The sequence below is a fragment of the Salvelinus namaycush genome, chromosome 22 (assembly GCF_016432855.1).
Source record: "Salvelinus namaycush isolate Seneca chromosome 22, SaNama_1.0, whole genome shotgun sequence".
Taxonomy (NCBI): Eukaryota; Metazoa; Chordata; class Actinopteri; order Salmoniformes; family Salmonidae; genus Salvelinus; species Salvelinus namaycush.
The window spans coordinates 23,916,811-23,940,899 of NC_052328.1; the positions used below are offsets into that span (position 1 = coordinate 23,916,811).

Consider the following 24,089-nt stretch of genomic DNA (forward strand, 5'->3'; position numbering starts at 1 on the left):
TCTATAAGAGTTATGTGAATGCCAATTAAATGATGATCCGATCGCATTCTGTCTCCTATTAAAACTTTTTTAACCTTTGATGCAAGAGAGAAAGAGACAAGAAAGTAGTCAAGACGACTAGCTTGATTAAGTCTCCTCCATGTAAATCTCACTATGTCAGGGTTTTTTAGTCTCCAAATATTAACTATTTCTAATGTGTCCATAATATTTGTGATTCCTTAAGGGCACGGTGATGATAGTTTGTAGAGTGATTACCTTTACGGTCCATTGAGGTACTTAACACTGTGTTATAGTCTCCTACCATAATGATTTGATCATTTGTGTCACGATTGTCGTAAAGTGAAAGAGAGGAGGACCAAGGCGCAGCGTGATAACAATACATACTTCTTTAATGAAGACGAAAACGAAACGAACACTATACAAACTAAATAAAACAACAAACAGACGAACGTGAAGCTATACAAACAATAAGTGCAGACACTGGCAACTTACACATAGACAATCACCCACAACCTACCTAATGACTATGGCTGCCTAAATATGGCTCCCAGTCAGAGACAACGATAGACAGCTGTCTCTAATTGAGAACCAATCTAGGCAACCATAGACTTACATAAACACCTACAATGAACACAACCCCATGAACTCTACAAACACCCCCTAGACAATACAAACACCCTAGACGAGACAAAAACACACAAACATCCCCCATGTCACACCCTGACCTAACTAAAATAATAAAGAAAACAAAGATAACTAAGCCCAGGGCGTGACAATTTGTTGCCTGTAAGTTCAATAAATTGGTATAAATGTTTTCGAAAAAGTATGGATCATCCTGATTTGGACCATATAGATTAATGAGCCAAATCTCTTTTTCATCCACTTTCATATTAAAAAATATCCACCTTTCTTGCAAATCATTCGTGACTATTTGCACATTCAGATCAAAATGTTTGTTAATTAATATCATCACACCTTTTGAGTTCTTTTGTCCATGACAGTAATTATTTCACCACCACATTCCTTTTTCCACGCAACTTCATCTAAGGATGTAGAGTAAGTTTCCTGTAAACAGTATATGTTATATTCCTTTTCTTTTAGCCAAGTAAAGACTGATCTTCTTTATTTATAATCTGCTAAACTGTTACAATTATAACTGGTTATACTTATTTCACCCCTTACCATAACTAGATACTATTCTCAGTCTAAATTGACCATAATTAGTGCTTGTAAAGTTACTTCCATCAGAGATATTATGACAGTCAAAACTAGAGCTTTCAAATGTCTGATATTTATAATTCAAGAAAAAGGTTCTAGCAATATCTGTTTTATTCCCTTGCCTGTTTGCCTGTGAGCCAATGCCACAGATGTTAGAAAATTGAGACAAGATATTATGTGTGTAGCAAATCTGAGTAGGTTGATGTGTATGATATTGGATGTGATTTAGTGAGTGTGTACGATGTCTGTATAAGAGTAAGATTATAATGTCTGCTGTCCAAATAAATAATAACTCCGCCAATTTGCATGGTTGAGTGTCTGCGTGTGTAACATGTAGTGCGTATAGCCTTGATATTCATGATGATAATTGTAATTCATATCGTATCACCGTCATAGTTGCATCATAATTAACTTTAACATCATTGAAAAACACATCCCAGCATTTCCATAGCAATTGACGTGTCACATGATCATGAAAGAGACCTTGCATTACTCTAGAGACGGCTTCACTACAGTACAAATGAATTCCGTACAATATGTTATTACAGAGTCCCCTGTTCTACTCCAATCTATACTTCTTTATCAGTGTAACAAATGGCTTTGGCCACATGGTGTCACCCTACATACATGCTTTACTTTTCTGTGTTTGCTCTGCATCACGTGTTCCAAACAAATGCAGCACATCTCAAGGGTGCTTTGACCCAATAGGCCAAACATTTAGGACACAGTATGTTAGATGGACCCTATTCTACTAGGCTTACCAGATACATGAATGTCTTTTGTCATTGTATCAGTGCAATGATTTATGGCTGTTGGATTGTGGGTTCGATTCCCGAAGCCGTTCGCATGACTTTAAGTCGTTTGGATAAAAGCGTCTGCTAAATATTATTATTATATATTAGAGAGAGTCACTCACACCCACTCAGAACAGTTGGCATCCCCAGACAGCTCTCTCCTCAATACACACTGTCTCAGTTGTCTATGCACCAGTGTTCGGTCAACAGTTCTGTGTCTTCATGTAATGGTAAACCCCAGAGGAAGGGAAGAAAAGACTAAGCTGATTAACTGTTTTAAATCCCTGTCATTAAGCTCGTTAAACATTCCAGAGCCAATGGCACCGGAACACAGAGAGGAAAACAGAAAGAAACTGTTCGATTATCTCCAGGAGATCATATGTGGCTTGTAAGGAGCTATGCAGACATTCCTGAATCTGGGAACCTCAAAGGAGGGAGACCTTGGTTGGGAGTGGGTGGCTGGCAGCCTTGGCATTCACATTCCCTTTCTGACCTGAGTCTTTGTTCTCCTAATCCCTAATTAAGGATCTAATTTAACAGAATTTTTAGCAGCGGGATCAATTGATAGAATAAAGCAGGTAGCTCTTGCTGAGAGGACTGGACTGACATAATAGGGTCAAAGGTACACACTATCAAGCCTCTGGTGAATACCAACACTAGTCAATCAGATGAATTAACTTTGTACTGTACTGTGCATCATACAGAAATGACAGTATGTCATTACTAGTCTGTGATACTATATCAAGTGTATGCTAAGCGGAAGACAAGCGGAAGACAAGGGAATTGCGGACAATAAAACAGTCCGTTTTTCTAAACAATGACTAAATATTCTCCTGACCCTCTCTATGTTCTGACTGTATCTGACCAGCCAGGTAAATATGGGTGTTTCCGTGTGTATGAATTTGGTACCCTGGGGCAAACCAAGCGTTGACTCACCATGCTGTTGAGGCGGTCTGAGTCATCATAGCTCTCACATGGGTGTGTTCTGGGTCCCAGGGGCTCCAGATCCTCCTCGTCCCACATGTAAGTGCCCCCCGAGCTGTTGGAGGGGGACAGCTCCAGAGACGAGCCCTGAAGGAAGTCTCCCCTCTCTGGGGGCAGGATGTCAAGGACTGTCCTCACCACAACTTCCTCCTTCCGCCCTGCACAGGGGACACAAACAGGCCAAACAGTTCATACTGTACATTTTACTGACTGTCAGGAATGCCGGGACTGAAGCAGTGTTATCAAAGCTCTAGAGTGGTTAATCGTGGCAACTAGTAGTAACAAATCACAACAGCAGAAAATAAGATCTCAGCAGGTGTTTTTTTCGCTTACCTGAGAGGCCCATCTCATTCCAGTCCATGGTCTCATTCAGGAAGCTCCGCAGGCGGGTCTGAGTGGCAGTACTATCTCTCGTCCTGTTGTCTGGGACATCCCCATCAGCCAGGTTATTAAAGTCATCCAAGAACTCCTCGCTGGTGTCTCCTCGAGAGAGCGATGAGGCTGAGGAGAGAGACATGTCCTCTAGCCCCTCCCCTGTCCCCCTGAGCTGCCCCCCTGAGGTCCTGTCGCTGTCACTATGGGGGTCTGGAGTGAGGGTGAGGGGGGGTGACTCTGCCCTAACCCCGTCCCCCACTCCTCCAGCCCTGACCTCCCCCTTCACCCTCCCTGTAAACAGGGGTTTTTGCTGCTTGACCTGGCCAGGCCGTGTCAGTCTATAGCCCAGAGCAGAAGGCTTGTTCAGAACACAGTTGGGGAGAAGAGGTTTTTTCAGGGCACTAGGGGTTGTGGAGGGGGAGCCGGCTGAAGAGAGGCTCCGAGGATACTGAAGCCCCCCCAGCCCTGTCCCCAGGCCGAGGCCCATCCCCAGGCCCTGCCTCCCATTCGACAGCTGGTGGGGTCTGATGTGGTTGGTCCTGGGTGGTTGTAGCTGGGTGTTGGCCAGAGGCTTGGCCAGCTCCACTGCCCGGTTAAAGGAGAAGGAGCGTGCCATGGGCAAGTTGGTCGGGGACGGGATCTGCTTGAAGTGGGTGAAACTCTGCGAGCGCACCATGTTGTCCAGTGTGAGGGACTTGAGGCTGTCACTGGACTGGGACAGGCTATCTCTAGAGCTGCTGCGCGGGGAGCTGGAGCTGGCCCGTGGCCTCACCAGCCCTGAACCTGACTGTCCTGGGCCATCAGTAGCTCCATTTTGGCCTAGTTTGGGGCCTCCACTGAAGGAGTTGCTCTGCCCCTGTCTGGGCCCTGCCTTGGGGCTGGTCTTTGCGGCTTGGCGGGGGATGGCCCTGGGGCTGGAAGTAGATGACTCAGACGAACCAGACCTCCTGACCCTCTTAGGGGTGGATGGGGAGGGTTTCTTGATCTCCCTCCCCCATGTGGAGTGCGGAGTCTTGGGCTTGTCCTCTCCCTCCTTTGGGCATGCATCATCTTCAAGGCTAGTGGGGGTGGTTGGAGTACTGCCCCCGTCTTTCCTCCATTTTAGAGAGAAGGAGGAGGCACGGACCACCCCATTGGGTCTTGCTGGGGGGGTGGTCTTGCTGTCTTGGGGTGAAGGGGTGGTTCCATTGGGTAGGGGGCTGGTGACCCCCGTGGTGGGGCGGACACCGAACTTAGGCAGTCTGGACACCATGGCAAGCTTGATGGGTGTCTTCTCTTCCATCAGCTGCCAGCACAGTGTGTGTATGTGTGAGAGAGAGAGAGAGAGAGAGATCAAAATTACATTTCTGTTGCAAATTCATACTCTCATGCATGTGTGGATGTGGCGGTCCTTGGCTGGCGTGGTTACACATAGTCTGCAGTTGTGAGGCCGGTTGGACGTACTGACAAATTCTCTAAAACAACATTGGAGGCAGATTATGGTAGAGAAATTAACATTAAATTCCCAGGCAACAGCTCTGGTGGCCATTCCTGTGGTCAGCATGCCAATTTCACTCTCCCTCAAAACTTGAGACATCTGTGGCATTGTGTTGTATGACAGAACTGCACATTTTAAAGTGGCCTTTTATTGTCCCTAGCACAAGGTGCACCTGTGTAATGATCATGCTATTTAATCAGGTACTTGATATACCACACCTGTCTAGTAGATTATATTGGTAAATGAGAAATGCTCACTAATAGGGATGTAAACAAATTTGTGCACAACATTTTGGAGAAATAAGCTTTTTGTGCATGTGGAAAATGTAGGAGATTTTTTATTTCAGCTCATGAAACATGGGACCAACACTCTACATGTTGCGTTTATATTTTTGTTCAGTATATATACAGTATGTTGTAGCAGTGAGACAGACAATGACATGATGTCATGATTCCTAGATTAGTAATAATTTATTTGGGTCAATGACTAGACTGGATACCGGCATTGACACAAGGATTCCGGCCCTACAGCGTTCTGTGTCGAGCGTGGGACAAGATCATAGCTAACTCATTGTTATTTTTTTCTATGCAACGATATGCAAGTTGAAAAGAGTAAACATTCTGGAGTCAATCCCTGATAGACAGAATCCTTTGTTGGACTGTAGAGTACCAGAAACAACCATCTGTTATTTCACTATTTCAATATCAGTCTTCTCCTCTAAATCTACAGAGTTAGATTTGTAAACCACAGACAATGAAGAATGACCTTTGAAAGATATTTGGCGGACTTTCCCCATTGTCTTCTCTATTCATTACCACTTTAGATATGCTTCAATGGGACCTCTGGGTTTCCCCCCCAACTTAACGAAGCTGATGAGTCACAGCTACCTTATCATAAAAACACCAGAGCACCATAGGCTTTATTATATCACAGAACCATAGGGCATAATAGTGAATCATATTTGGCTCAAAGGGAAGGGGAAGTTTTAGGTTCCGCATGTAGTATAGCTTCCTTTTCTTGCAGCACCTGGTAAAGAACCTTCATCTTCCTTATCCAACGGTTCCCCATTCCCAGACCCATTACTACTAATCTGGATCAGCTCCAGAACAGAGGCTGCATTGAGGCAGCACACACACACACACACACACACACACACACACACACACACACACACACACACACACACACACACACACACACAAAGCAGGTCACTTCATAATGACAATAATAAGGGCTGTTGTAAAGACCTTGTTGATGCTGAAATATGTGCCGGTCGCCTTAACAAGGTCAGAAGGTTGTGGAGGAGGGGAATTTGCATGTCCGGCTTATCTGACACAGGAATAGTGGGACAAGTATGGTCCATTTAATTCATGAGCATGGATAAACTGCTACACGGTGTCGCTCATCCAAGGGCCATGCTGACTGGCATCATTGTTTTTTAATTTTTTTATTGTCCATCATCAGATAAATCCCTCCAAAAGGGGAAATTCCAGATAGTTATGGGAACTATAGCGTCTTAAGAGGAAACTCCAGGGAAGTTTCAGTTGGTCAACTTAAGACTATCAGAACATAATGGGGTAGAGAGGAAATGTGTTAATAGAAGGAAATAGAATTTGAAGGGATGTGTTGGCCTGAGTCCCAACCCCACAGTGCAGCCATGTGAGATCCAGACATCAGAACCTGAGGGTAAGATGCCAAGATGGCTTGGCCAAGTACAGGACAGGACCCCAAGTAGGACACTGAGGCTGGGACTCGGGACAGCTCAGTCAATACTGAATGGAGGATGGACGTAAGCCGTTGGTGAGTTTAGGCCTAACTCCATTATCCTTCAGTTATAGCCGTTCAATTCAAATAATGAATGCAGCCTGGGTGGTCTGGGCAGTCTTGTCAGACTCCAGTCAGAAGCCTGTCAAAGAGACACCATTGTATAAGCCTGTAATAACTAGTACTTCAAAAATAAATCATTCTAGATGACTAATATGTGTTTCCATAGTATTCATACACAACCACAGAATACGGGGTGCTAGTTAACCTAATACATACGGATATCTACTGCTCTATTGGTAAAGGGAAATTCCACAGTAACAGGGACACTGAGACTCAAAGTTTTCACATAAAGACTTAGGTCAAACAAAAACCAATAATTGCAAAGTTAAACAAACCATGCAACTCTATGCACAAGGATTAATTTTAACAATTTCCAAAGACATTTTTACAAAAACCCATTTACTTTAAGAACAGTGCAGATTTTTTCCCCTACTGTGTTATTGACTTGTTTATTGTTTACTCCATGTGTAACTCTGTGTTGTTGTCTGTTCACACTGCTATGCTTTATCTCGCAGTTGTAAATGAGAACTTGTTCTCAACTAGCCTACCTGGTTAAATAAAGGTGAAATAAATTAAATAAATAAAAAAAGATGCACAGTTTGGTAACAGAATTGATGACAGTAACAGCACAAACTGTCATTCTGTTAACAAACTTTACAACTGTACTGTTCTTCAAGTAAATGTGATTATAAAATTATCAGTGGACATTTGTTAAAGTAGTCCTTGTTTAAAGACCCAAGGCAGTCAAAAACTTGATTTTCCGGTGTTTTATATATATTTCCACACTATTAGGTTGGAATAATACTGTGAAATTGTGATAAAGCCCTTTAAGTGTACGAGCTGTTTGAAAAGAACCACTTGAAATGTCTGCCTGCTTTGGAGGGATGGAGTTTTGGCCTGCCTTGTGACATCACCAGGCGGTTAATTAGTCAATAGGCCAATAAGAAAGACCGTTCCAAACCTCTCTGTCAATAACAGTTAGTTTTTAGTTTTTCCCTCCCCACTGAGACCACTCTCAGACAGTCTTGCTCTTTGCTTAGAAGCTATTTTTGTTTATTTTTAACCATTTTAATTGAAAACAAATTACTTCATTGTTAACCAGAAATGATTTAATGAAATAACATTTAATTTGTCACATGCGCCAAATACAACAGGTAGACCTTACAGTGAAACACTTACTTACAAGCCCTTAACCAACAATGCAGTTTTAAGAAAATACCTAAAAAAAATAATTAATAAAAGTAAGAAATAATTCAAGAGCAGCAGTAAAAGAACAATAGTGAAGCTATATACAGGGGGTACCGGTACAGAGTCAATCAATGTGCGGGGGCACAGGTTAGTCGAGGTAATTGAGGTAATATGTACATGTAGGTAGAGTTATTAAAGTGACTATGCACAGATAATAACAGAGAGTATCAGCAGTGTAGAAGGGAGGGGGGGTGCAAATAGTCTAGGTAGCCATTTGATTAGATGTTCAGGAGTCTTATGGCTTGGGGGTAGAAGCCTCTTGGACCTAGACTTGGCGCTACGGTACCACTTGATATTGAGAACAAAATGGATGCATTGCATTGCAATAATTGGTTTTTGTTTGACATACATTTAGAAAAATCGGAGTCTCAGTGTCACGCTGTTGCCGTGGAATCGCCCTAAACCAGTGATAGGCAACTGGCGGCCCCACTTTTGCCAAGTTAGTGTAGCGGCTAGCTATCTACACTTGTATTAATTATGGTCAAATCACTGACCGAGGGGCCCTCATTGATTTTGTTAGTTACTCTCACTCAGAAATCAAATTTTCCTCTCTACCCCATGGCAAAATGTGTACAATTGCAGGAAGTTAGCTGTTAAACTGCACATTTTTCTCTCCGCCCCATGACAAAATGAGTAGAATTGCATGAAATGTGTTATAAAATTCCAAAATCTGCCCTCCGCCCCATGGCAAATGATTTAGAATTGCCGCAAACTTGCTTTAAAACTGCAACATTTTCTCATGGCAAAATGTATACAATTGCAGGAAATTAACATACATTTTCTCCTCTCTGCTGTCAAGAAGAGGGCAGCTAAAATTGTTGGTCGCAAGGTGTGGGGCCAACCCTATCAAAATTGCCCATCCCTGCCCTTTTACATTGATGTGCCACTTCCTGATCTTGCTGAGTAAATCCTTGTGTTTTGGACCAAAAACCTACAGAAGTGTACTTAAAACTAAAGGATGACATTGGGCCATTAATCCACAGAGCTGGTTTGTGTGTGTGTGTCTGGGAACACTGACCTCACACTACACATTGACCCACATTCCAACACGCACACACTGTGCCATCACCAGCCCAAACTGACACTGCAATGTAATAGAGAATAGAGTTGCTGCCAGCCTCACTAATCTGCCTCGCACACACTCTTAGAAATCAGGTCAGTCACAGGAGACAACGTAGCCAAAGCCTCTTTGCCCAGGGAGGGGGTAGGGCAGGGTTGTGGGGGAGGACGGGCATATACGGGGTTTCTCACTGACACACTGCTGTCATAGATCAATAAGCTCACCCAGGTTCCATTCATATCCAGAGTGACACACGACTACACCCTGACGCAGCTTCGGCAACCATCTTCAGCTGGCCAGCAAGGCTGCTTGATATGTGCGTACTTATCCTATAACCCCCCCCCCCCACAGAACATACTGTATCTTAAATGTATTTATTTCAAGAATATTCACACCAATAATTTAATTACCAAAACAGAATCACTAGACCAGTAAATGTAAAATACATATTTTCTCTGCTCTGTAATGTACGATATACACCAACTCACATGAACAAAATTGCCAACAACTGCTGCTGTACTGAAGGCATTAACTCATTGTCCTCACAGCTTAATTTGTGGCCTGCACTAAGACCAGTACAAACATGTTAGCACAGCCTCATTAAACAGAAACAAATAGCAACTGTAAGCAAACAGGGCAACTGACACACATCCAGTATATGAAGTTCATAGAGTCAGGGTTACCAACACACCATCTGTCACTCACTCAAAGCTCCTACACTGCCCCCTCCCCCAAAGCATTGTGATAAATAAACATCCCTGAACTAACACACTATACCACCTGCCCTTCAGAAGTTTACATACACTTAGGTTGGAGTCATTAAAACTCGTTTTTCAACCACTCCACAAATGTCTTGTTAACAAACTATAGTTTTGGCAAGTCGGTTAGGACATCTACTTTGTGCATGACAAATCATTTTTCCAACATCTGTTTACAGACAGATTATTTCACTTATAATTCACTGTATCACAATTCCAGTGGGTCAGAGGTTTACCTACACTAAGTTGACTGTGCCTTTAAACAGCTTGGGAAATTCCAGAAAATTATGTCATTGCTTTAGAAGCTTCTCATAGGCTAATTGACATCATTTGAGTCAATTGGAGGTGTACCTGTGGATGTATTTCAAGGCCTACCTTCAAACTCACTGCCTCTTTGATTGACATCATGGGAAAATCAAAAGAAATCCGCCAAGACCTCAGAAAAAATATTGTAGACCTCCACAAGTCTGGTTCATCCTCAGGAGCAATTTCAAAACGCCTGAAGGTACCACGTTCATCTGTACAAACAATAGTACGCAAGTATAAACACTATGGGATGCGTTCGGTCTCCTAGAGATGAACGTACTTTGCTGCGAAAAGTGCAAATCAATCCCAGAACAGCAAAGGACCTTGTGAAGATGCTGGAGGAAACAGGTACAAAAGTGTCTATATCCACAGTAAATCGAGTCCTATATCGACTTAACCTGAAAGGCTGCTCAGCAAGGAAGAAGCCACTGCTCCAAAACAGCCATAAAAAAAGCCAGACTATGGTTTGCAACTGCACATGGGGACAAAGATCGTACTTTTTAGAGAAATTTCCTTTGGTCTGATGAAACAAAAATAGAACTGTTTGGCCATAATGACCATAATTATGTTTGGAGGAAAAAGGTGGAGGCTTGCAAGCCGAAGAACACCATCCCAACCGTGAAGCACGGGGGTGGCAGCTACATGTTGTGGAGGTGCTTTGCTGCAGGAGGGACTGGTGCACTTCACAAAATAGATGGCATCATGAGGCAGGAAAATTATGTGGATATATTGAAGCAACATCTCAAGACATCAGTCAGGAAGTTAAAGATTGGTCGCAAATGGGTCTTCCAAAAAGACAATGACCCCAAGCATACTTCCAAAGTTGTGGCAAAATGGCTTAAGGACAACACAGTCAAGGTATTGGAGTGACCGTCACAAAGCCCTGACCTCAATCCTATAGAAAATTTGTGGGCAGAACTGAAAAAGCGTGTGCGAGCAAGGAGGCCTACAAACCTGACTCAGCTACACCAGCTCTGTCAGGAGGAATGGGCCAAAATTCACCCAACTTATTGTGCGAAGCTTGTGGAAGGCTACACGAAACGTTTGACTCAAGTTAAACAATTTAAAGGCAATGCTACCAAATACTAATTGAGTATGTAAACTTCTGACCCACTGGGAATGTGATGAAAGAAACAAAAGCTGAAATAAATCATTCTCTCTACTATTATTCTGAGATTTCACATTCTTAAAATAAAGTGGTGATCCTAACTGACCTAAAACAGGGAATTTTTACAAGGATTAAATGCCAGGAATTGTGAAAAACTGAGTTTAAATGTATTTGGCTAAGGTGTATGTAAACTTCAACTGTGTGTACACACACACACACACAAAAGTTTGGACACACCTACTCATTCCAGGGTTTTTCTTAATTTTTTACATTGTAGAATATATATACTCTCTATAAAATATGTATGATTTAATTGCCAAAGTAATACTACGTGGTGGGTGTACCTGTAAGTGAAATCTCTAATATAGTGTCTAATGTAATCTACATAATCCATATCAAGCAGATTAGACATACAGCTCAGACATGGCATGTCTTAATGTGTCCTCCATTAAATCAGAGTGCACTGCAGCTGCATCATCATCTGTGTGTTAGAGAGTGGATCTTTCCTTACTCCCTTATGCGTTTGGAGAGCTTTTGATTTGGCAGTGCAGCTTTCCGGAACGCATTTCCGACCCAGAGGCTACAGTTAGCACTTGGCAAAGATACAGCAAGCCTAGAAAATGGTTTGAATTGTGCAGGACAAAATACAGACAGTATAGACGTTGAGTTAGATAATTTAGTTTTCTTGTTTGGCATTTCTGTAATGTTTAGGGTTTAAATTATTGGGTGATATGATGGCCCGACAATGGGAGAGGGTCAAGGAATGGAGATTGTGTAAGTAAATAATTATTACTTACTCCTCTAGCAAATCTCTCTCTCTCACACACACACACACACACACTCTCTAATCAGTCCACGCCCCCTTGAAATACAGACTAGCATTATTCAAGAGCAACAGGAGACACAGATAGCACATGACAGCTCCTGGGCTGTGATCAACTGGGAAGTGGGGTTACGCATGAGTGCATCATACAGCAGCCGTCCCAGCCCCCATCTCCAAAACCCCATGCTGCCCTGCTATAACCCTCCCCACGCTCTTCAGTCTCCACTATCTGCCAATAGGTCGGAGTACAGGAGCAACCAATAACTACTAGGTCTTCCTCTCTGTAGAAGTGTCTCTCTTCTATCTTCATCTCAAACACAAACACAACCAACCACCCTAGGTCAAATCTACACTGGAGTTGCTTACCAAATCGACAAGGTCAAATCTACACTGGAGTTGCTTACCAAGACGACATCGAGCCTCTGTCTAGATACTAAGAGCTAGGTCATAAGGGCGGTAAGCAATGAAGGAGGGGAGAGATAGGAAAAGCGAGGGGAAAACTGGATTATCATGCTGTATCTTCTTTCCATTAATGGACCTTTGCACTGGTTTCCAGTAGGGCCGGGATGATACCAGTATGACGATACTTGTTAGTATCATAGCAAGGAAACAAAGCGCAAAGCAGAAATAACTTCTTCAGGAAAACAGCCCTAATGTTGGAAACATACATCATTATGTTGTCATCCAGAGTCACATGTGTTTATTTTCCTAGCTATAGCAGACAATATTTTATGTATAAAAGGTTTTTAAATTACCAAAGTTTGGTCTGCTTCATGTTATCATTTTTGCCATGGAAAAAAATACTGGTATCTACTGTAACCTCTTAGTTTCCAGGTGGTTACAGTAGACCATGGCCTCTCCCACATCCTCTCTCTTCGTCCTGTTACTGAGCAGAGCTGAGCCAGGCTCCACAGTGGGCTCTGCACTGCAGCCTCAGTAAATCTAACTGTCATCTGACTCTTAGAGTGAATCTATTTGTCTGATCAATTACTCTATACCATCAGTTTGATGGGCAACTGGTCCAATTCTCAGACATACGCCTAGAACTAGAGCTTTCACAGTGGAGGTAAACTCACAGCCACCCATGCAACACAACCCTGTCAGTCTAACCCAGATGCAGTAGTTCATCCAAATCTGGACATGGACTCCTTCCACTGGCTCTGCAAACAGAAGGCTGTGTAAAAGAGAGACATCCATTAGTGTTTCTCAAACCCCGATACATGAACCAGATGGTTCGCTGAAACTAATTTAAACAGTTCTCAAATGCAAGTTGTACAATCGGTGGGCCTCAGAGAACAATTGCGTGCCAGTCCTTGGGAAAGGGTTGAGAAACACTGCCTCAGTGTAGTGTAACCTCCCTCCACCATTCCCAAAGGGATCCCAAACTAGCCATTAGCTGATGCTAATTGAATGAGACAGCGAGGAAAGCTACACTGAGGCTATGCTAACTAATGAAAATCGAATGAGTTAGCAAAGCTATACTGATGCTACGCCAAGTGATGGTCAACGATTGAGAGAGCATGGAAAGCTATACTAGTGCTATATTCTAACAAGCAAATCAAATGGATGAGGAAGCGTGATGCAGGATAGGCTTCCATTACCATGCTGCACTGCACGTGGTGCTCTATCAGAGCAAAGCATTACACCACACTACGCCACCACCCATCTCTCACAGTGACTCAATGACAGCAGGGGACATCCCTGTAGACATTACAAGCAGCACTTAGCTTTCCGCGGGAATTATACATTATCTTTGCAGTCCACCTGGCTTGACCCCACAGAGTCTTCTAGTTACTCAAGTTCCCAGACATCAATGTTGAAACCACAGTTAGAGACTGTTTAGACATTCAGTATAGCTCATGCATTTTCTCCCGTGTCTTAGACAGTGAGCTGGCACCCAGTTGAGGTATTGCTACGCAAAGACAGAGAAATAACCTTTTCAGTTGGCTATGTATTCAGTCTGACTGTATACAGTATGTGTGTGAGATTGGGTGGGGAGCTAAGGGGGAACTGAAAGGGGCTTTGAAGGGTCCTTTAATATTTGATGGGGCGTCTTTTAGGAGCCAGGTTAGAGATGTGTAGCATACTCCACACAAGTCTCTCACACAAGGCAGTGTTCGGAGCAATGAAAGTGACAGTGGCAAAGTTAGAGTACTGTACATGAAAGAAAGGGTACATGCCACCAAGAGATCATTCACACACAATTTACCCTGAAAAGCTGAAGTGGCATTTCTCAGTGTGAAACTAGTCACAAGCACACAACTGTGACTACTAAAAGAAATATCAACTTGGCAATAGCTATGAGAACCCATTTTAGAGGGCTCAACAGACACATTTCAGAGGGATATCTGCCTGTAAACAGGATCTGTTATCGGTCTATTAAAGATACCGTGTCAATCAGTGAAGGCTGCTGAGGGGAGGACGGCTCATAATAATGCTGTAATTGAGTAAATGGAATTCCATGCACTCCTTTCCAGACATTATTATGAGCAGTCTTCCCCTCAGCAGCTTCCACTGGTTTCAAGTTGTTCCCCAGTCAGTCAGACATGCCCAGTAAAAAATAAGAACTATTGAGAATGTTCCTCAATAGCCACTCTTTACAAGCTTCTGTAATGTCATACACCATCTTGATTTGCATTCAACCTTGGCTTATTTTCACATCACATTTATTCTAGCTGCAGAATGGTTCTCGACCATTGATGGCCTGATAAATCCTACCCCTGCAAACCTATGTGAACTTTCCTCCACATCTAAATGTGATGAGTTTGCAGCATATTTCAGAGATAAGATGACACCCATTAGGCTGGGTATCAGTCAAGCAAAACCTGATGAGAAGTTTGATGACATGTGCCCTAGCATATCACGCAAAGGCACTATGGATAACATTTCCCTGGTTGACACAGACATGTTCAGGAAAGTGATCTCAATTTAAGCCCTTTACCTGCCTTCTCGATCCTATCCCCACCACCTTCTTCAAAACAGTTTTTAACTGCATATCTGAAAAAGTGCAAACTATTGTTAATCCCTCCCTGTTAACAGGCACTTTCCCCACTGCACTAAAAACCTGCTATGGTGAAACTCTGTCTGAAGAAAAATAATCTAGATTCTTCAGGTTTTAGTAATTTTCAGCCAGTCTCCAACCTTAAATTCTTAAGCAAAATTCTGGAGCAATTGGTTTTCAAACGGCTAAATGATAACTCTATTTTTGAAAAATGTCAATCTGGTTTCCGGGCCCCCCACAGCATAGAGGACCCCTTAGTTAAAGTGGTAAATGAACTTAAAGCCAATACAGATGCCAAACAGCTCTCTGTCCTTGTATTCTTGGATTTAAGTGCTGCATTTGACACTGTTGACTATGATGCCCTTCTGGACAGAATGTAGAGATGGGTTGGCTTCTCCGGTCCAGTTCTAAATTGGTTTAGGACGTATTTAACCGGTCAGAGTTTTTTGTCACCCTTGGTAAACATAACTCAGAGAGAATACATATCACATGGTGTTTCACAAGGTCCGATTTTGGGTCTGGTACTGTTCAGTTTATATATGTTACCCCTTGGCAGCGTTATCAGAAATCACAGCATTGAATTTCACTGCTACGCAGACGATACACAACTTTACATTTCTGTGTCACCAGAGGATATTAGCTCTGTGGATAAATTATTAGACCGTATTAGTTATTTAAATACTTGGATGGCTCACAACTTCCTCCAGCTAAATCAAGACAAGACCGAGGTACTTATTGTTGGAGCCAAAGTACAGAGAGAGAATCTGGCCACACATTTTATTTCACAGCAATAAAGATAAAACCCCAGTTATAAAGCCTAGGTGTTATTCTATATATCTGAACTCAATTTCGAATCACACATTATTAATGTGACCAAAATAGCTTTTTACCACCTGAGGAACATTGCCACATGCGCTGAATACAACAGGTGTAGACCTTACAGTGGAATGCTTACTTATGAATAGGCGCCCTGTGTGAAAATTTTATGAGAAACAGTGACATATACTCTGAATGACCTATAATCATAAATCCCATATTGTTCTTTCAGTCAGGCCAACCCAAGCTTCACTCTGCAAGTAGGCTAATAGTAGGCCTACTATTGAAACAGATAAATGAGGCTGTCACCTGAGGTCACCTATTTTGGATTCAAAACGGTAAACTTCGTCAAAAGGTGACTAGTTTGCATCCCTGATTACAGAACAACTCTATTGACCTGAAATTAGTGCTGATTACAGGTAAAAAATAAGTATATGTTGTTCTCTAGAGTGCATACAAATAACACTGATGATTTAAGCACATGAACTTTGGTTGGTGTCCATATTGATCGTGTCCCTGCTTACAAATATCTGGGCATATGGATAGATGAAAACCTGTCTTTTAAAAAGCATATTGATGAGTTAGTTAAGAAGCTGAGAATAAAAATGGTCTTCTTCTATAGAAATCTCGCTAAATAGTAGAAAAGAGATCATTCAGTCAATGTTCCTATCGGTCCTAGACTATGATGACATCATCTATATGAGCGCAGCTGCCACTTTATTAAAGCAGTTAGATGCAGTTTATCATAGCGCACTGTGCTTTATTAAGGTTGACAGTTTTAGTACTCATCACTGCATTACCTAGCAGAAAGTTGGTTGGCCCTCTCTGATGTCACGTAGGTTGATAGATTGCTATGTTTTTATTGATAAAGCCTTTCCACAAGAAGATCCAGTGTCCCTAACATCATTACTAAACTTACCACACCCGCTCTCAGGGATGGCTAACTCTGGAAATTCCTTTGGTCTTTACTTAGTTAGGTAAATCAGCGTTTTATTTTCTTGCACCTTATTTGCGTAACAATCTTCAAAATGTTCTTAAATTTGATGTTCTGGTGCCTCTAGGGCAATTCAGAAAGTTGATTGAGGACCTTATTACTGATGAGATGAATGTGTTCATTTTTTATGACAGTGTTTTCTTCTTTCTGCTTGTATTTTGATGTGTGTATTTTCTGTAATGTACAGTATGTAATTCAGAGCTCATCTGTAAAAGAGAGCTTGGTCTCAGTATGACTCCCTGATCAAATAAAGGTTAAATACAAATGTCAAAGTGGAATTCTGTTTTTACACATTTTTACAAATGAATTACAAATGAAAAGCTGAAATGTCTTGAGTCCATAAGTATTCAACCTCTTTACGGGGAGTCTAAATAAGTTCAGGAGTAAAATTGTGCATAACAAGTCACATAAGTTGCACGGACTCTCTATGTGCAATAATGGTGTTTAACATGATTTTTGAATGACTATCTCATATCTGTACCCCACACACACAACTTTCTGTAAGGTCCCAAAGTTGAACACTGAATTGCAAACACAGATTCAACCACAAAGACCAGGGAGGTTTTCCAATGCCTTGCAAATAAGGGCACTTATTGGTAGATGAGGTTAAAAAAAAAAGCTGACATTGAATATCCCTTTGAGCATGGTGAAATTATTAATTACACTTTGGATGATGTAGCAATACACCCAGTCACGACAAAGATACAGGCATAATTCCTAACTCAGTTGCCGGAGAGGAAGGAAACCGCTCAGGGATTTCACCATGAAGCCAATGGTGACCGTTACAGATTTAAATGGCTTTGTTTCGAGAAAATTGAGGATGCATCAACAACATTGTAGTTACTCCACAATACTAACATAAATGACCGAGTGAAAAGAAGGAAGCACGTACAGAATAAAAATATTCCAGAACATATATCCTGTTTGCAATAAGGCACTTAAGTAAAACAAAAACAAAAAGTGGCAATGAAATGTCCTGACTACAAAGCATTATGTCTGGGGCAAATCCAACACAACAGATCACCGAGTACCACTCTTCATATTTTCAAGCATGGGAGTGGCTGCATCATGTTATGGGTATGCTTGTCATCGGCAAGGACTGGGGAGTTGAGGCATAATCCTAGAGGAAAAGCTGGTTCAGTCTGCTTTCCAACAGACACTAGGAGACAAATTCACCTTTCAGCAGGACAATAACCTAAAATACAAGGTCAAATCTACACTGGAGTTGCTTACCAAGACGACATTGAATTTTCCTGAATGGCCTTGTTAAAGTTTTGACTTAAAATCCACTTGAAAATCTATGGCAAGACTTGAAAATACCTGTCTAGTAATGATCAACAACAGAGTTGACAAAGCCTGAATAATAAGAATAATGTCCAAATATTGTACCATCCAGGTGTGCAAAGCTCTTAGAGACTTACCCAGAAAGACTCACAGCTGTAATCACTGCCAAAGGTGATAATAACATGTATTGACTCAGGGGTATGAATACCTTTGTAAATGAGATATTTCTGTATTTCATTTTCAATATATTTGCTAACATTTCTAAAAACAAGTTTTCACTTATAGAGTATTGTGTGTAGATGGGTGAGAAGTATTATTTTTGTAATCCATTTTTAATTCAGGCTGTAAATGTGGAATAATTCAAGGGGTATGAATACTTTCTGAAGGCACTGTCTTTTATAAAGAAAGACCTCCTCATATGCGTTCTCCTGTTCTATTGGTTTTCTTTAAACTTTCTTTCATTGTCTAGCAGCCAAAGGCATTATCCTAGTCATATTAGCAACCCATGATAGTTGATGAATCTTAAAATCTCCCCTCTTTCTATATTTCTAATTTCCATCTCTGTCCATAAAACCACTTGCATGAGCAGTGCGCATTTTACAACAGTGTTTATCTGCACATTTTGGAACATTCGCCCATAGGCCTATTGACGTGTGCACATTGCTGCACTTAAATGGGAAAAAAATAGTTCATCAACATTTTAAGCTAAACATTGTGATCTGTTCCATCAGCCTTACCTATTGATACTGTGTATACCTCCACTACACTACTTTGATATGCAGCACGGGGATTAAGAAGTGAGTACACGCAATTTCCACTGAAAAATAAGTGGGTATACGGGATATACCTGCATATACCCTCCACAACACCACTGACCCACCCTGTCTTCAAGAGCATATCGTGTCTCAACCGATGGCAGGTACAAAACAAAAACCTCAGATGATATAAAGTACAACATATGTGAATATGAAGAAAAAACTAATTTTTTGATAATTCACTATACCATGACAACCCTGTTTGTAAGCTTTTAAATGATATCAAACTCAACTGTTTATCTTTACCAGTGATGAAGACATGGATGTCTCATGGTATGGTGGGGTATGCAAAATGGGTCAACTTTGAGGAACTCCATCTCTTGAATGTTTTGGCATTCAGGTCCAAAAAGTGGACAAACATGTATGGAAGGTTTTGTTTAATTAAAAGGGATGCTGTTAAAAAGTGCTTGAATTCATATGGATTTAACATGTCTCTTATCAATCACTGCTCCCCTCCAGGCTTCCAGAGTGGTGCAGCGGTCTAAGGCACTACATCGCAGTGCTAGAGGCATCACTACAGACCTGGGTTCAATCCCGGGCTATATCACAACCGCCTGTTATCGGGAGTCCCAAAAGGCGGCGCACAATTGGCCCAGTGTCGTCCGGGTTAGCAGTGGGTTTGGCCGGGGTAGGCCGTCATTGTAAATAAGAATTTGTTCTTAACTGACTTGCCTAGTTAAATAAAGCTTAAATAAATAGTCTATTGATTACTGAATCAATATCGAGAGAAAATAACTAATAGTGATACAGTAGCAACTCAGAACCGCCGTCACAAACATTGAATCTAATTTCTCCATTAAACATTATAATGACTCCCTAATATGATGTGTGGTTCCGGATAATGGCCCTGTGCGCTGCTGCAGTGCGAGTCAGGTTAGAATTTTAATATAGGAAATGTGACTTGAAAAGGCTTGAACAGCTATATCACTGAAATCACATTTCCCAACAAATCAAATCAAGTTTATTTTGTATAGCCCTTCGTACATCAGCTAATATCTCGAAGTGCTGTACAGAAACCCAGCCTAAAACCCCAAACAGCAAGCAATGCAGGTGTAGACGCACGTCTACACCTGCAACAACAGCAATCTCTTATCTTCTTAACACTCAGCCGTGTCCTGTGCAGTGTGCAGGCGTGTTCATGCTCATATGACCTTCGACATCAAACACTGTTAGAAGACTGCAGTGCGTTTGACAACCCATTTACTTCTTGGCCTCTGATTGGCTGCGGGGGAGAGCGAGGCTGATGAGTGTCCTGCAGCAGCGTTGGTGGTGTCAATCACTGTCAGTGAAGTCATTAAAGGAGTTTATCGAGCGACAGGAGGACATACTTACCTCTACTCTCTCACCCATAGAAAATAATATAATACTTATGCTCACATGCCTTTTGCCATTGATAAAAGGGTAGAGGTGAGAATCCATTGGTAATTACATTTTAGTCACCGTCATCAGATGCTCTTATTAATCCAATAATGACTTCAACTCTAAAGTAGGCATCAAATCTGTGCTCAGTACTTCTGACGTATTAGAACACATAGCCATATTCTTTATTTGCTGATGTGGAAATCACGTCTTTATTCCTGGCTGGTGGAGGAGGAATGTCCCTTGCAATGCCTGAGCAAAGACATGTTACAAGGAGCTGAACAGGCACGCTGGGCATGTGCCTAGGGAACCACCAACCAATTATTTTGTTTGGAGAGAGATAAGCCTTGCTTTTTCTTTCTGTGGCTGTACCACTGTGTGGAAGTCATGTGACATTCATATGACCCAGCTTTCACGTACTTTAGACACACACAATTACACTGGAGGGTTGTGAACAGCACAAAGAAAATATGGAGATCATTTACCTTGAGAAATGGTGCATCAAGCTACTATGAGTTAGCCTGGTCACTGTGTTCACCATTCTGTCATATATTGAAGTCAAATACCTTTTTAGATATCAGATATTGCAAACAATTTGTGATCCCGCCGGCAGATATATTATTATACGGGGTACCTTGCTGTCCGAGCAGTTGACTTTAATTAATGTGTATGGTCCCAACAAAGATGACTCTATAAATTCTTTCACAATTTGTTTCTAAACCTTTCCACACTTACAGTAAATTATATTGTTGCAGGAGACTTTAATTGCACTTTAGATCTTGTTAAAGATCGCACCTCAGGTTCAAACTACTCCCACACCTAATGTAGGAAAACCATACAGCATTTTATGAAGGATTCAATTTAGAGATTTGGAGAAACATGAAACCAGATGATGTGGAATATTCGTGTTACTTTATCACTCACCAGACCTATTCCCGAATCAACTATTTTTTGATCTCAGCAGCAATACGCTCTAAAATTTAACTTTGCTTTTATTATAGCATTGTCATCTCTGCCCATGCTCCAGCATCTCTTATATATTCCGATTCTAATTTAGTATGTGACCCACCTAAATGGCGCTTCCAACCTAAATGGCTGCAAGATACAAGTTTTACAGAATACATTGGACAGCAAATTGACCTATACTTTTCAATTAATATAACACTGACTTCAGCTTGTACTAGATGGGAAGTCTTTAAAGCTTCATAAGGGGTCAAATTATACATTTCACCAGCTCCAAGATAAAAAAAATACTTGTCAAAAAATGAAATTACTTGAAACCAAAATTAAAACTCAGGAGAGAGAAATTTTCCTCACTAATGCCACAGGTGCACACAAGGAGTTGCTCTTGCTCAGGGCTCAATATAACAGAATGTATGCGGGAGCTGCAGCAAGCTTATTGAGACTAAACCAATCATATTATGACCAGGGTGAAAAAGCTGGGAAGCTGTTGGCCTTGCGAATCAAACAGCAGCAAGCAGAGAGAGCAATCAATTAAACTCAGAATGCAGAGGGAGCTGTGATGGTGGACCCTCGGGAGACAAACAATACCTTTAAATCCTTTTATGAAAAAGCATATGCATCAGAGTATCCTCCTAAAACTGATACCCAGGCTAGCTTTTTAGATAGAATAATCTGAAGTATTGGGAAACTCCGATCTAAGGATATTCTTAATGCTGAGCTGACAGTGGAGGAAATGTCCAATGCAATTGATAGTATGAGGGCGGGGGCCATCTGATGGCCCAGATGGGCTGCCCGTTGACATCTACAAGAGATTTAAGATCAAACTATGCACTCCCCTCCTGGAGATGTTTTTGGAATCTTACGAAAATGCCCCCTTCTTTGAGAGGTAAAACCTGGAAAGCTGCATATCAAATGTGATTCCTATCGTGCCATTTCACTTTTGAATTCTGACACTAAGGTTCTTTGTAAAGCACATAGCAAAAAAATATGACATTCCTAGAATTAAAAAATATATATATTTACAGCTAAGGAGCTTCCTCGTGGCTGCCCAAAACCTAACAGAACCCCTTCTGTCCACTTTAGAAAATATGATCTCAACCCATTGTAATGGTAAGGGTAGAATTTCAGCTCTATGCAATATGCTAGAGTCTGGCTCAACAGAATACTCTGCGCACAAACTGAACTCTTGGAACAAAGATATTTGCGAGTTCCTCTGTCCAGTGTCTGTGTTCTTTTGCCCATCTTCATCTTTGCTTTTTATTGGCCAGTCTGAGATGGCTTTTTCTTTGCAACTCTGCCTAGAAGGCCAGCATCCCGGAGTCGCCTCTTCACTGTTGATGTTGAGACTGGTGTTTTGCGGGTACTATTTAATGAAGCTGCCAGTTGAGGACTTGTGAGGCATCTGTTTCTCAAACTAGACACTCTAATGTACTTGTCCTCTTGCTCAGTTGTGCACGGGGGCCTACCAATCCTCTTTCTATTCTGGTTAGAGCCAGTTTGCGCTGTTCTGTGAAGGCCTGTAATCGAAGCCACAAATGCAGATGCTCCAGATACTCAACTAGTCTAAAAAGGACAGTTTTATTGCGTCTTTACATCAGGACAACAGTTTTCAGCTGTGCTAACAATTGCAAAAGGGTTTTCTAATGATCAATTAGCCTTTAAAAATGATAAACTTGGATTAGATTACCTAACGTGCCATTGGAACACAGGAGTGATGGTTGCTGATAATGGGCCTCTGTGCGCCTATGTAGATATTCCATAAAAAATCTGCAATTTCCAGCTACAATAGTCATTTACAACATTAACAATATCTACACTGTATTTCTGATATATTTGATGTTATTTTAATGGACCAAATGTTTTTCTTTCAAAAACAAGGAAATTTGTAAGTGACCCCAAGTGACCCCAAAGTAGTGTATAAATATATATATATATATATATGTTGTTCATCAACTACAGCTCAACCTTCAACATAGTGCCTTCCAAGCTCATCACTAATCTCGCGGCCCTGGGTCTGAACCCCGCCCTGCGCAACTGGATCCTGGACTTTCTGACGGGTGTCCCCAGGTGGTGAAGGTAGGCAACAACAGCTCCACTACACTGATCCTCAACACGGGGGCCACACAAGGGTGCATGCTCAACCCCCTCCTAAACTCGCAGTTTACCCATGACTGCGTGGCCATGCACATCTCCAACTCAATCATTAAGTTTGCAGATGACACAACTGTGGTAGGCCTGATTACCAACAACAATGAGAGAGCCTACAGAGAGGAGGTGAGGGCCCTGGCAGAGTGATCCCAGGAAAATAACCTCTCCCTCAGTGTCAACAAACTTAAGGAGCTGATCGTAGACAGCATAGAGAGCACTCGCCCATCCACATCGACAGGGACCGCAGTGGAGCGGGTGAAAAGCTTCAAGTTTCTCGACGTGCCCATCACTGACAACCTGAAATGGTTATCCACACAGACAGTGTGGTGAAGAAGGATCTCAGCCACCCGACCCACGGCCTGTTCACCCCAATACCATCTAGCAGGCAGAGACAGTACAGGTCCATCAAAGCTGGGACCGAAAGACTGATAAGACAGCTTCTATCTCCTGGCCATCAGACTGTTAAAACAGTCACCACTAGTCATCCTCCACCCAGTACCCTGCCCTGAACTTTAGTCAATGTTACTAGCCGGCTACCACCCAGTACTCAACCCTGTTCCTTAGAGAATGTTGCCCTATGTACATAGTCACTGAACACTGATCACTTTAATAATGTTTACATAATGTTTTATGTATTTTAGAGTATCCTATATAATAACTACTGCTGTACACATCTTTCTATTAATTTACTGCCTATAATGTAAATATACACCATTATATAAATATATATT

General features: G+C 41.7%; 1 protein-coding gene across 1 annotated transcript in view; it reads right to left on the reverse strand.

The window, feature by feature from the left end:
- ccser2a (coiled-coil serine-rich protein 2a) overlaps positions 1–24,089 on the reverse strand; it is a 67,610-nt gene that overhangs the window by 28,324 nt on the left and 15,197 nt on the right. Inside the window, exons 3-4 of the mRNA XM_038960770.1 lie at positions 3,330–4,656; positions 2,949–3,154 (exon numbers count right to left, since the gene is read on the reverse strand). Coding sequence (XP_038816698.1) covers positions 2,949–3,154; positions 3,330–4,653 — 1,530 coding nt within the window. The 5' untranslated portion in view covers positions 4,654–4,656. The remainder of the gene's footprint in view (positions 1–2,948; positions 3,155–3,329; positions 4,657–24,089) is intronic.